The following is a 14,434-nucleotide window of genomic DNA, read 5'->3' as shown; positions in this document are numbered from 1 at the left end:
GAGAGCTAGAAACGTTGATGAGAGAGAAACATCGACCAGCTGCCTCTTGCACACCCCCTACTGGGGATGTGCCCGCAACCAAGGTACATGCCCTTGACAGGAATCGAACCCGGGACTTTTCAGTCCGCAGACGATGCTCTACCACTGAGCCAAACCGGTTTTGGCCATAATTGCTTTTTTCTGACTCAGATGTTTTCCTTAGGTTTGACTTCTTGCCATTTCAGACTAGCTTCACTTTACCTCTCTGAACCTCAGAATTGCTCATCTCTCAGATTGGACTGGAGCTATACATGGCAAGCAGGGTTGTTGAGAATGAGGCATACGTGTGAAGACATTTAACATTAATTCATTCTCAAATATTTATGGAGCACCTGTGCATAGATACAATTACATATAAGATACAATCTTTGATCCAGGATCTCATCGCTGAGTTGATGAGATGGAGAAGAAGTAAAAGGGCAATGACAATAGAGTGTGTGAAGGAAGAAGTTATGAGGCATACACAAATTGCCCTGGGACCACACAGAAGGAGAGTGTTTGGTAAAAGCTGACCCAAAGAAGAGCAAAGCTGGCCAAGGACAGACTCAGGGGCTGCTGCCCTGGTATGCAGGCAATGAGCCACAGTCGACCATGAAGCCAAGTTCAGGTGACAGCTATATAAAGGAGATGAAGGGAAGAGAGAACAGAACAACCTTAACAATGGGCCAGGAACTTTAAACTTCATATTAAACACCTACCAGGGAACTCATATCTTACCTCTCCTCTGCAAATCTGGATGCTTCTTATAATGCGTTCTAAGAGGCCAACCTGCTCCGTGAGCTGGAGACTGTTTTCCTGTAATTGCTTATTTTCTTTATCCAAGAAAAGTACTCTAAGAATGAGATAAATCAGAGGCATGACTAAAATTTTCTACATTATCATTAAAAACTATATTCCACTTCCCACTAACTCTGGGTCTTAGCCCACTGGCCAGATTTTAGAACCAACTTTGGCATACCAAGTGAAAATTAATAAGCTTCTGGCCTGTACATAGTCATTCAATACCTACTGAGAGCAGAGACATACTATGTGCAAGAGAATGAAAGTCATATTTCTAGCCCTTGAGTCACATCAGGAAGGATATGATCCCATTTAGCAGTGGAACTGAAAGAAGAGACTCTGCATCACTTCAAATACAGTAACTACACAGCCTGCATCTGGTTTGATTTCATGCAGTCATCCCATACATTAGCAGCAGCAGCAGTAGCAGCAAGCATTTGCTGAGTATTTACCATGCACTTAGGCACTGGAACCTATCCACACAGAAAGCACTTCATGTATCCTATATAATAAAAGCCTAATATGCTAAGCGTCTGGTCAGCCAGTCATCCATTCAACCAACCAGAGTCCAGAGTGCTAACCATTACACTATGGAATCATTCAACCAATCAAAGTGTTATCCTAATATATAAAAACTCTGGGTTGTAATGACCAGTACAACCAGAAGCTGACCAACTGGAAGTCAGTGCTGGCTCTGCCCCTAAGCAAGCAGTAAGGGGCAATCAGCCAGGCAGCAGAGGGGTAAAATGGGTGATCAGGTAGGCAGACCAGCAGTTAGGGGTAATTAGGTAGGTAGGCGAGTGGTTAGGGGAGATCCGGTAGGCAGACAGCCCCTTGCAGAGCTGGCCCTGCCCCCCAGCAAAGAAAGAGGGAGCCCCAGGCTAGCCAAGCCATTGCACCCCAGCCTGTCACCTGCAGAGGGAGGCCACTGGTGGTAGGGGAGGCGGGGGCAGTTCTGCACAGATGGCAAGCAGTGGCAGCTGCAGGGGTGGGGCCAGCGGCCCGCAGCCCAGGGAAAGAAAGCCCCGATAGGCCCTGATCTCAGGCCAGGTCTAGAGACCCTACCCAAGGGATCCCAGATTGTGAGAGGGTGCAGGCCGGGCTGAGGGACAACCTCCCCCGCCCCCCCCAAGTGCATGAATTTTCATTCACTGGGTCTCTAGAATACTAATGATATGCTAAGGCAGTTCAGCTGCTTGCTATGATTTGCACTGACCAATAGGTTAGCTTGCTGCTGGGGTCCAGCTGATTGGCACTGAGAGAGATCACCTGGACTCTCCCTGGAGCCCTCCCACGTCCCTCCTAGACCCTGATTGTGCACTAGTGGAGTCCCTCAACCTGGCCTGTACCCTCTCACAATCTGGGACTTCCCAGGGGATGTTGGAAAGCCAGTTTCAGCCCGATCCCACACACCAGACCGCGGGACCCCACTGGTGCATGAATTTGTGTACCAGGCCTCTAATTAGCTCATATAATTCTCATAACAACTTCACAAGATATTGTTATAAAGCCCATTTTACAGGTGATGAAAGTGAAGCTCAGAGAGGGGACAGTAATTTGTGTAAGAAGATAAAACTAGAAGTCATAGAGCTGGGTTGCCAATCCAGAATTTTCAAAGTTGTAAAGCCCAAGGACTTCACTGCTTTGCCAGCCCCACTCTGCAGGGATGCAGTTTATATGGGACACATGAGAGTGCAATAGTTTTAATCAGAGGTTTATGTTTGAGTTTTTTCACTTACTAGCTGTGTGACCATGGCAAATTACTAAATTGAGCCTCAGTTTTCTCATCGGTAAAATGAGGAAAACTCCCTCCCATAGAGAAGCTTACTCTGAGGAAATATAAGTCAAGTCCTGGTGACCAAGTGTGTCTTCAGGAGGGCAAGACAGTATTAATGGGGAGACACAGCAAGAGGAATTTCAGGGAGCTGAGTTGCATTTTAAAGAGTCAATTGTGTTGAGACAGTCAGAAGTAATGGCAATAAATTATGTGGAATATATAAAAGGGGGTAAATAGATAGTAAAAGATAATCAGAGATTCTCCATGCCTGCCTGGAGCAGCATGCATCCATATCAGTGGAAAGTTCTAGTTTGCTTGGCAGATTTCTCTTCAGGCTGCAGTGCCGTGAGGCCTGGTATCAGGCTGCCCTGACACTGACTAAACTGCGTGAGTTCCCTAACCAATCTGGACCTCAGCTTCTCACCCATAAAATAGGTTATAATAATGTCTCCCTCCTGGGATTGGAATGAAAACAAAAAAATAAATATATTTAGAGGTAGCTTAGAACAGTGCCTAGCATATAGCAAATGCTCAAAAAAGTGTTAATCATTATAGGTATTATTAGTGATACTGTCTGTTAAGATCAACCCACTCTTTTTGCTCTAATTCTGTGCTCTGAGGAAACTTTTGATAGTAACTAACGTTTCCTATAGAGAGGAGAGGATGGTTGAGCTAGCTGACATGTGCATTCTTATCTGCTGAGAATATTCTCCTCACAAATTAATACATTGGTTGCCTGTGAGTTTCATGAATTTAAATTACTAGTGTGAGCCCGTTTCTCTGTTGGCCCACCTTGATTCCATAGGTATCAAATGACAAAAATGAGTGTCCACACACACAAAGTGATAGGCCAGAATGAGCATAGTGGGTCCTCAAGGAGGCAATCCCATCATGAAAGAGCCTACCTGAATGGCCAGCCCACCTTCTCCATGATATTTTTCTCTGTAATTTCACAACTCCTGCCCCTTGTATGAACTGCTGAAAACAGCAGACAACAGAGCAACAGTGATGAGATAGGACATGAGCTCCCAGGACAGTCTCAGGAAGCATCTCTCTGTTGAGGGAGAAACATCTCATTTGGAGTTCACTGGCAACTCTGGCAGGGCCACACCCACCTGTGCTGAGCAGAAGATATCGTGCATTGGTTGTCATGGATCAATTTTTCTTTCTCTATGAGCTGCTCCAGAAGCTTCCTATTTTCTAGGAGCAGCTTATCATTGTGGGCAGTGACCTGGTCCTGGAATTCCTTCTCCTATGAGTAAAAGCAAAAGCCCTCTAATTACCACAGGAGGAAAAATGATCAATTTAAGAACATCAGCCTGGTTATAACTCCGATAGCAAATTTCCCTTATTTACTTTTCCTCTCTTGCGGTCTAGACTGTTTTCACCTTTTTGCTGACATTGTCAGCTAGATTGTTCTATATATTTTGGGTACTTATGTCATGTATTCTGTTTGGGTATTTACTCATTCTTTTGGGTTATCTGAGCACTCAACTTCTAATAAGGTAAAATCTTATCTATATTCTAATTATATTAATATCAAATCACAAATACAACTGAATTCTCTAAAACTCCAGATTGAGAATTTAAATAAAAATTTCCCCATAATAGATTTCCATTTGCTTTGTAGTTGTGGGTTTTTTAAGGCAAAGAGAGGAAGATGGGAATTCAGCCACCTGATCTGGCAAACAGTATCAGGATCTCAGCTGGGTTGGCAAGTCAAGCATGTCAGCCAGGCACTAATAGGATCTGGGCAGCGAGGATGCTGGAATGATCTCTAGCTGGGCACCATGCTTCATTTTCTTACCAATGATTCCCCTTGGAAACAATAGCTAATGAAGTAGCTAAAATGAAAAAGGAGTATTTTTGTGTGTGGAAAAAGCCCTAACGTTCTTATGGTGACTCAGTAGATATTAGTAAATATCTGTTGTTGAGGACTTTAGGGGTCAAAGTGTAGAAATTCCCTTCTCATTTCACCAGTGACTGTCAATAGTAGCAAAGGACAGGGTGCCAGTTTGTCTCAGTGGATAGAGCGTCGTCCTGGGTTCAATTCCGATTAGGCACATACCTCAGTTGCAGACTCCATCTCAGCCCTGGCAAGGGTGCATGCAAGAGGCAACCCATTGATGACATATCAATGTTTCTCTCTCTCTCTCTCTCTCTCTCTCTCTCTCTCCCCTCCCTTCCACTCTCTCTAAAAATCAATAGAAAGATATCCTTGGTAAGGATTAACAACAAAATAGTAGCAGACAAGAACTTTCTCCTTTTCATGTGTGTTCCTCACCTGCCAATGGTGGAGGAAGTGGGCTTGGAGAAGAATGACCTCTGGCAGAGGGGTGAATCACAGAGTTAAGAGGGGTGATTTTATTTCTTTCTTTTAAATAATATACCAATATAGAACATTCAGAAAAGATTGCCCATATATGTGGAATCTTAAATAAAAAAACAAACACACTCATAGATACTGACAACAAATTGGTGGAGTCAAAAGCCACAAAGTTCCAGTTATAGATAAAAAAGCCATGGAGATGTAATGTCTGGCATGGTGACTGTAGTGAACAATACTACATTTTATATTTGGAAGTTGCTAAGAGTACATTTTAAAACGCTCTTATCACAAAAAAATGTATAATGATTTACGGTGATGGATGTTAGCTAGACTTATTGTGGGGACCATTTTGTAATATATACAAATATAGAATCATTATGTTATATACCTGAAACAAATATAATGTTGTATGTCAATTACATCTAAAAAAAAGAAAGAAAGAAAAGGAAAAAATTGTCCATCAAAGAGTTATAAAGGAGATATTATGTTTTGAAACAAACCATTCCAGATTTTAGTCTTTAATCCAGAACCCTTCAATGTCTAACAGTAGTCTCCCCTGATATTATTTAAATGCATTTATGATTAGTATTGAGTATAGAAGGAGCCATCCCAAAATAATACTCTATGCAGCTACAACTGGATTAGTAAGGCCATTGAATGGGGCAGGCTACTGACACCCTGCCCTTTGGAAATACCATACTTCTTTGAACCAAAAAAATTAGGACTCTTGCTCCAATAATAGGGTAAAATATTTTTGGGACATCTGGTTTAGATGGTCACAACAGTCAGAGGACTCAACTGGTTCGCTGTATATAGAGAAGGCTGAAAAATTAAGCCCCAAAAGGTGACATTATTTTCTGGACATTTGGTGCTTAGAAAGTGAGCCCAGCTTTTTAATGCTCAGGGTTCTGGTCAATGTGCCCTAAAATAAGCAAAATCTGGACCACTGTGGGTCTTCTCTAGGCGATTTCCAATTCTAGTAACAATTTCTCTTGAGAACTGTGCATCCATTGAAAAACATGTGCCTAAGAGATTTTATACCAAAAAGAAGGCTACAAAAATTTATATGTGCCAGGTACCACTTTAGCCATTTCATATTTTAATCCTGGTGAGGGAGGGATATATTTCCCCCAAGTCACAGATGAGGAAGATGAAGGGAAAACATTACTGGCAGAGTCCATTGCTCTCCTTTTTAAATGTATGTAGTTTAATGATCTCAAGACCATTCTACTTTGGATTCCATCAACCTTCCCCATGTCCTCCCTATCCATACACCAGCAAGTCATAATGGCAATACGGCAAACATGAATATTTAGAAATAAGCTTGTAGGCACTAATTAAAGATTGATAAAGAAATATGGATTACCTATTTTCTCTGTCATTTAAAACTAACAGGAGTTTGAGGCAAATGAGGGGTTATAAAAATTAGGAAGGAATGAGTTACTGAAGGTGTTTCAGAACTCTTTGCTGAAGGGTGTTTAAGAAAATATATTTTTGCCGAAAGTGGTTTGGCTCAGTGGATCGAGCGTCGGTCTACGGACTGAAAGGTCCCAGGTTCGATTCCGGTCAAGGGCATGTACATTGGCTGTGGGCACATCCTCAGTAGGGGGTTTGCAAGAGGTAGCTGGTTGATGTTTCTCTCTCATCGTTTCTAGCTCTTTATCCCTCTCCCTTCCTCTCTGTGAAAAATCAATAAAATATTAAAAAAGAAAAGAAAATATATTTTCACTTGATGGCAAGACACAATTATATGCAGGCAGTGCAGACTATTTTCAGGGTCCAGTTTGAACACTACTAGGAGTCTTAAATCCTTTTTGGCAAAGAAGGTGCAAAGAAGACATTGAAAGAAGGTGCAGAGAAAAAACATGAAAACATGGGCTATGAAGAGGCCACAAATAAATTTTTAAAATGAGTGGGTTTTCCAGGACCAGCATCATCAGTGAGCTTGTCACCTTTTTAACTCTCACCTTTTCTAATTTTTGCTGCAGTATTCCAAGTTCATTTTCAAGTAGTTTAATTCTCTCATCTCGAAGCTCTACTTCATGAACGAAATGACTCTTGACTCTATGAAGCTTGGTTTTGTGATGATGATATTTTTTATTATAGTTTCTATAAAAATAAATTAAAAGACAGGCACACTTGAACCCAGTGGTATTTTATTTTACCTCCTCAATACGCACCTCTCTTGGGTTTCCTCTTCTTGCTTTGTCAGGACCTGGCACCGGACAGGGATACTTGTCCTGCCTCAGCTCTGCAGTACTTTTTGCCCTCAAGTAGGGGAATGGACCAAGGATAACCTCCCCGAGAACACCAGTTTTTATTCATCACCATGGACTCAAGTCTCTGGCTTATCTTGGTCTTGAGCTGACGAGTGTAAGCTATGCTTACAAGTTTAAATTTGGAAACTCCTTGACTTCTGACCCCTGCTCCACTGATTCAGTCGTCATTTTTAAATTTTCCAGTTCTTAGCTATGCCCTTGTATAGTAATATAACCTGCTTCAATATTGTTTATTTTCCAGATAACTAGGTCTGCTCTCAGTCTTTACCTTGAGTCTAGACTTCTAAATGACCAGACTCATTTAGTCTGGGCTTCTAAACGCAAATCCTATATAAGTCTCTGCTCAAGACTTTATTATAATTCTGACATAAATCTTACCGCCAATAAGCACAGAAAAAGATGTTCAACATTATTAGCTATTAAGGAAACACAAATGAAAGCTATAATGAAATATAACTTCACAGCCACTAGGATGGCTAAGATAAAAAAGGATGTGGAAACATTGAAACTCTCATACACTGGTATTAGGAATATCAAATGGTACAGCCACTTTGGAGAAAGCCTGGCAGTTCCTCAAATGATTAAATATAGAGCCATATGATCCAGCCGTTCCACTCCTAGAGAAAGTCCAAGAAAATGAAAACATGGCCCAGCTGGTGTGGCTCAGTTGGTTGAGCATCTTCATATGCACTAAGAGGTCACTGGTTCAATTCCCAGTTGGGCTCATGCCCAGGTTGTGGGCTCAATCCCCAGTAGGGGACACACATAAGGCAGTGTATTGATGTTTTTCTTTCTCATTGATGTTTTTTTCTCTCTCTAAAATAAATAAAAACATATTTTTTAAAAAAGAAAACGTGCATAAAAACATGTATATGAATGTTTATAGTAACACCATTCACAAAAACCAATAGGTGGAAACTACCCACATTTCCACCAACTGATGAACAGATAAACAAGATAGGGTGTGTACATACAATAGAATATTATTCAGTCTTAAAGAGGAAATTTTGCCAGGCCAGTGTTGTTCAGTGGTTGAGCATCGACCCATGAACCAGAAGGTCATGGTTCAATTCCTGGTCAGGGCACATGCCTGGGTTGTAGGCTTGATCCCAGATTCTCTCTCATCACTGTTGTTTCTCTCTCTCTCTTCCTCTCTGAAATCAATAAAAACACCTTTTTTTAATTTTAAGAAAGGAAAATTTGGCACATACTAAATTTAGAAAATTTGGAAAAAAATCCAACTTCCAATATGATCAGTATTGTAATACTGTTGTATTTCCTGTTAGTCTTTTTGTAAGCATCTTTTGTTTAAATGGTCTACATTAAAACTTTTATCTTATGCTCTTGTCACTGATTATATCATAATGATTTTCCCATGCTATCTAGTCTTCATAGCCACCATCTCCTTCAGTTGTAATATGTTCCATGAATGTATTATACTAGATCTAACTACCGTGTTTCTCCGAAAATAAGACATCCTCCGAAAATAAGACCTAGCGCATGGAAAGATAAGACATCCCCTGAAAATAAGACCTAGCGCAACTTTGGGAGAAAAAATTAATATAAGACACTGTCTTATTTTTGGGGAAACAGGGTAGTTCCTATTGCTGGATGTTTAGGTTTCTTTTCTCTTTCTTTTTTTTTTTTTAATATATTTTATTGATTTCTTACAGAGAGGAAGAGAGAGGAACAGAGAGTTAGAAACATCGATGAGAGAGAATCATCCATGAGCTGCCTCCTTCATCGCCCCCCCCTCCCCCCCTTCTCCCGCCACTGGTGATGTGCCTGCAACCAGGCACCCTTGACAGGAATTGAACCAGGGACCCTTCAGTCTGCAGGCCGACGCTCTATCCACTGAGCCAAACCGGTTTTGGCATGTTTAGGTTTCTTCCTGTCCTGTTAGGCATGGTCTGAAGATTATGTTGATGCAGTAAAGTGAGGGCTCAGCCCTTCCCTTGCCGTTGCTGGCTCGATGTTTGGCACACCTCTGGGTTTGGTCAGAAGTTCTGTTGGCCAACTTGTCTGTTGAACACGTGGCTTTGTTAACTATTGTACTAGCACTTGAGGCTGCACAATCCTGATGCTCTAAAATTTAGGGACAGCTTTTAGCTTATGTTTAAGTAAAACCAGATGGTCTTTCTATTATTTTTACCTCAAAGAAGCAAGGAATTTGTTCCTCTGGAAGAGTGGTTGGGAAAACATGGGAAAAAAGAGCATTGTCTGTAAAGGTCAGGATTGGGGGATCAGGGGAATGAAAACAGAAATGAACCTAGAGGGTTTTTGTTGTTGTTTATGGGAACTTTTTTGTGTGGTATTTTTTGAACCTAGAGTTTTGACAGTTCTTTCCATTTTCATTCCTAAATCTGAGTTTTCAGCCTGCATGCAAGTCAGCATCACATGGGGAAGCTTTTAGCAGAATGTTAATCCCCAAGCCTTATCTGAAGATAATGCTTTCGTTAATCTATGTTGGGACCAGGCATATGCAGTTAGTGTTAGGATCCACTGTCAAATAACACAGAAAAATACTCAGCCTCACTGCCCATCAAAAAATTCAAAATAAAATAATAATGAAGTAATTTATGACCATGTAAGCATTAAAATTCATAGCACATGTTAAGCACAAGAAGTTCAGACACAAAAGATTACATGCAGTAGGATTCCTCCTCGATGAAGTTTTAGGAGAGACAGAAACCGGAAGAATGAATGCCTGGGAGTGGGTGGGGGTGGGGGAGCAGGAGATACAGATCCACTGCAAAAAAGTCAGAGAGAACTTTAAGGGATAATGGAAATGTTCTGTATCTTGACTGAAGTAGTGGTTATGTTGGTGTATACATTTGTGGAAACTCATCAAATTGTACATTTGAAATCTGTGCATTTATTATAAGTAAGTTATACCTCAATTTAAAAAAAGAATATTGTGAAAATTTCATCAATGGCAGCACCCAATACTAATGAAGATGTGGTGAAATTGCTATTCTTAAATAATGATGGCAAAGTTTTGGTATGATGCTTCTGAATGTTTGTCAAGCTGTTATTACAGCTTTTTGACCAGTAATTCCATTTCTGGGAATATATTCTATAAAAATTAATTTTAAAATGTTTTATTGATTTTTTTTGAGAGAGAGGAAAAGAGAGGGATAGAGAGAAACATCAATGAGAAAGGAATATCATCTATCTGCTGCCTCCCGCATGCCCCCCAATGAGGATCGAGTCTGCAACCTGGGAATTGAACCAGTGACCTCTGGGTTCCTGGGCCAATGTTCAACCACTGAGCCACATTGGCCAGGCTATAAAAATAATTTTATTTTATTTATTTTATTTTTTATAAAAATAATTTTAAATGAAAAACATTTTTCAGTGTTATTTCAAATAAAAATATCAATCACAGATCAGTGAGTAATTTTCACTAAATCAGGACTGTTATGACTCCAGCAGACCTAGAATTGCCCTGAGCTGTTTTGCTAAAGTTCTTGGCACTGACCACTGGTCAAGGAATGAAAATACTGATTGCAAGTGTGTTGCTTTGTAACCATAGGTCCAAGGAGTTTCCTGGCCATTTACACAACCTTGTCAGCACTGTTTATTGATAACAATAAGATTGATGATTTGCACGAGTCTCAGTGAGAACCCGGGAAGGCTCTGCTCTTCAGGCTCGGCTCTTGAAGGCTGATTACATTGCAGAGATATACTCACATGACCAGCAGAGTATTTAAATAAATAAATAAATAAATAAATCTTAGTAGAGATTCCATTTGGGATCCCTGGTTGTGAAGTGTTGAGTGCACGTCTGTGGTTCGTGACCAGCGAGAGGAGTAGCTTTCAGGCCGGGCCCTTACAGAGGGAAGACCTCGGGGGCTCCTGCCTAACTGCTCGGACTGCCTGCTGTGAGACAGTCATGGGTATGGCATGTATCCTGACTCTATTCTGTTGCACATTGTGTCCTTCTCCTGCAGAGCTGTACCTTTGTAAGCACTGTCACGGGGGTTCTGTTAGTCTTCTTTAGCAATCAAACCCAATTTAATGGGCACTGTTTCAACTCAATGAAATATTATGCTTTAAAAAATAAGCAAATTGAGGGGGTTGGGGGGGGGAGGGGTGTAAAAAAAAAATAAAAAAAAAAAATAAGCAAATTGAAAGACTGTAGCAACAGTGCTTATGAGATGATATTAAGAAGAAGAGAACATAACCTTTTTTCTTTCTAGGATAGTAAAATCAAAAAGGTATATTGTTGACAGAGAACAAGGAGTGAACATGGGATGGATTCTAGGTGTGTGTTTTTTCCATTAAAAAATTTGCATTGTTGCCTTGGCTGGCATGGCTCAATGGTTGAGCATCAACCTATGAACCAGGAGGTCACAGTTCAATTCCCAGCCAGGGCATATGCTTGGGCTGTGGACTCAATCCCTAGTGTGGGGCATGCATGAGGCAACTGATAAATGATTCTCTCACATCATTGATGTTTCTATCTCTTTCTCATTTTCCCTCTCTGAAATCAATAAAAAATTTTTAAAAGAAAATGTAACTTCTGCCCTGACTGGTTTGGCTCAGTGGATAGAGTGTTGGCTTGCGGATTGGAGGGTCCCTGGTTTGACTCCGGTCAGGGGTATGTACCTTGGTTGCGGGCATATATCCAGTAGGGAGTCTGCAGGAGGCAGCTGATCGATGTTTCTAACTCTCTATCCTTCTCCCTTCTTCTCTGTAAAATATATTTAAAAAAAAGAAAATGTAACTCCCTAAAAGAAAATGTAACTCCCTAAAAATCAAATGTAATTTTATTTTTGGAGTTTGATATTTACCTGACATGTATCAGCATTATATATTAAATATCAATTTCTCTGACAAGCATTGTGGCATTTTATTTATTTTATTTTATTTTATTTTTTAAAAATACATTTTATTGATTTTGTACAGAGAGGAAGGGAGAGAGATAGAGAGCTAGAAACATCGATGAGAGAGAGTCATCGATCAGCTGCCTCTTGCACACCCCCCACCGGGGATATGCCTGCAACCAAGGTACATGCCCTTGACCGGAATGGAACCCGGGACCCTTCAGTCCCCAAGCCGACGCTCTATCCATTGAGCCAAACCAGTCCCGGCCATTGTGGCATTTTATGTAGAGATCCATTACTTCATCCTCTTACCTCCTCTAACGTAGAAAGAGCATTGCATAGGTTATCAGGGGACTGAGTTCTCGTCTAAGATTTGTAAGCAGCATGAACTAAACAACATGTACTCCCTTGACCATGATTTCTACATTTTTCAGTAATATAATAATCAAAGCAAGATAATGAATACTAATGACTCTGAAAAATATTCTCTGCTAGACAGCAGTAAATAATGGTTTTTAAGTCATCATCATTACCATCATCAACATAGTAGATAAGAACATACTAGTAAAAGAATAAGAAACTTCAGTCTATAAAGGAATAAAATAAGACTACAGAGATGAAAGCAGAGAAATTGGTCATAGAGAAAACACAAGAAATGAATAGATATAATAACAGTTGTGTACTAGACACTGTTCTAAGGAAGCACTTTGCATGTTTACTCATTTAATTCTCACAAGAACTTTATGAGATAAGAATTGTTCTTTTGCCCATTTTAAAGATGAGAGCCCTCAGACACAAGGAGTTTACATAACTCACCCAAGGTCACATGGCTACTTTCTAGTAGAACCAAGATTTGTAACAAGGCAGTATGGCTCCAGAGTCCATATTCGAACTACTGTGCTACATTTCAAGGCAGAGGACAGTGGGAGAAATTTGGTGGAACGATGACCAGGAAATGGAATGAAAGAGCAGGAATTCCAGGAGCTCTCATTTTTATTGAGCACCTACTATATATACCAGGGATTATGGATAAAAAAATGAGTGAGACTGTGGCCCATGTCCCTGAAAAGTCAACAGTATGGTGAGGAAGACAGGCAATAAGTCACATTATTTGAAAACAACATAGAAAATTCTTAATTAAGTACAGAGAGGCATATACTAAAGGATATAGGAAGACAGAGAATGAACGTTTCTCCCAGCCCAGGCTGGTAGTGTCAAGAAAGGCGTCTTAGAGAAAGTCTAAGAAGTATGATTTGAAATAAAGAGTTGAAATGGGGAGAGGGTGGTCCAGGTTGAGGAAAATAGTGAGGAGAAAAAGCCCGAAGGCAAGTGAGAAGGGTGTATTGGTGGCAAAGCAAACATTTCCCTCCCAAAGAGAACTTGTTTTTGTTTACCTCACATGGACATCAAGCTGCTTCAAAAATTCCCCATATTCTTTATGTAGAGCTTCCTTTTCTTGTTGCAACCCAGACACCTTCTCTGACAATTCCTGATAGCTCTTGAGATACTGAAAAACATTTAATATACATATATTATTGATTTCAGAGAGTAAGGGAGAGGAAAAGAGAGAGAGAAATATCAATGATGAGAGTGAATTATTGATCGGCTGCGTCCTACACACCCCCTACTGGGGATCGAGCTCGCAACCCTGGCATGTATCCTTGACCAGAATGGAACCTGTGACCTTTCAGTCTGCATGGTTGACCTGGATCAACCCATGATTTTTTTTTTTTAATATTTAAAAAAAATATTTTTTTCATATATTTCATTGATTTTTTACAGAGAGGAAGAGAGAGGGATAGAGAGTTAGAAACATCAATTAGCTGCCTCCTGCTGCATCCTACTGGGGATGTGCCCGCAACCAAGGTACATGCCCTTGATCGGAATAGAACTTGGGACCTTTCAGTCCATAGGCCGAATCTCTGTCTACTGAGCCAAACCGGTTTTCGGCCAACCCATGATTTTGTGCCTCTATCCACTGAGCAAAATCAGCTAGGGGTGAAAAACATCTTTTAAAATGAGAATACTAGGTGTACCAGTTAATAAGGCGGATTTTTTTCAATAGATAGAGTTACAAATAGGTTGATATATATGCGATTTAATATATATGCTATTTTGTTGTATTGACAGCAAGCTTCAAAACTTCATATATAAAATTTGCTGAAGGTGTTAACATCATAGATATTTTTATGCTTAAAAATGTCAAATTTCATGCCAAAAAAAGAACATTTGTGGGAAGTTTTAATTCATTACTTTATTTTGAAGAAAAAGTTATCGTATACTTCGGTTATGGTGAACATGCTCCATCTCAAGATACTCGTAAACACTGGTTTAAACACTTTAAAAGTGATGATTTTGATGTGAAAGACAAAGAACATCCAGGTCAACAGAAAAAGACAAA

The 14,434-nt window shown here is 40.3% G+C and overlaps 1 protein-coding gene across 8 annotated transcripts in view; it reads right to left on the bottom strand.

Moving 5' to 3' along the window:
• CCDC30 (coiled-coil domain containing 30) overlaps positions 1 to 14,434 on the bottom strand; it is a 143,939-nt gene that overhangs the window by 70,024 nt on the left and 59,481 nt on the right. For all 8 annotated transcript variants that reach the window (XM_084874528.1, XM_084874532.1, XM_084874526.1 and 5 more), the window contains 4 exons: positions 13,428 to 13,540; positions 6,893 to 7,034; positions 3,712 to 3,848; positions 757 to 871 (listed from right to left, as the gene is read on the bottom strand). In XM_084874528.1, the coding sequence (XP_084730654.1) occupies positions 757 to 871; positions 3,712 to 3,848; positions 6,893 to 7,034; positions 13,428 to 13,540 (507 nt within the window). The remainder of the gene's footprint in view (positions 1 to 756; positions 872 to 3,711; positions 3,849 to 6,892; positions 7,035 to 13,427; positions 13,541 to 14,434) is intronic.

The sequence above is a fragment of the Pipistrellus hanaki genome (genome assembly GCF_964339955.1).
Source record: "Pipistrellus hanaki genome assembly, chromosome: 2".
Lineage (NCBI taxonomy): Eukaryota > Metazoa > Chordata > Mammalia > Chiroptera > Vespertilionidae > Pipistrellus > Pipistrellus hanaki.
This window is presented reverse-complemented; position numbering and strand designations above follow the sequence as displayed.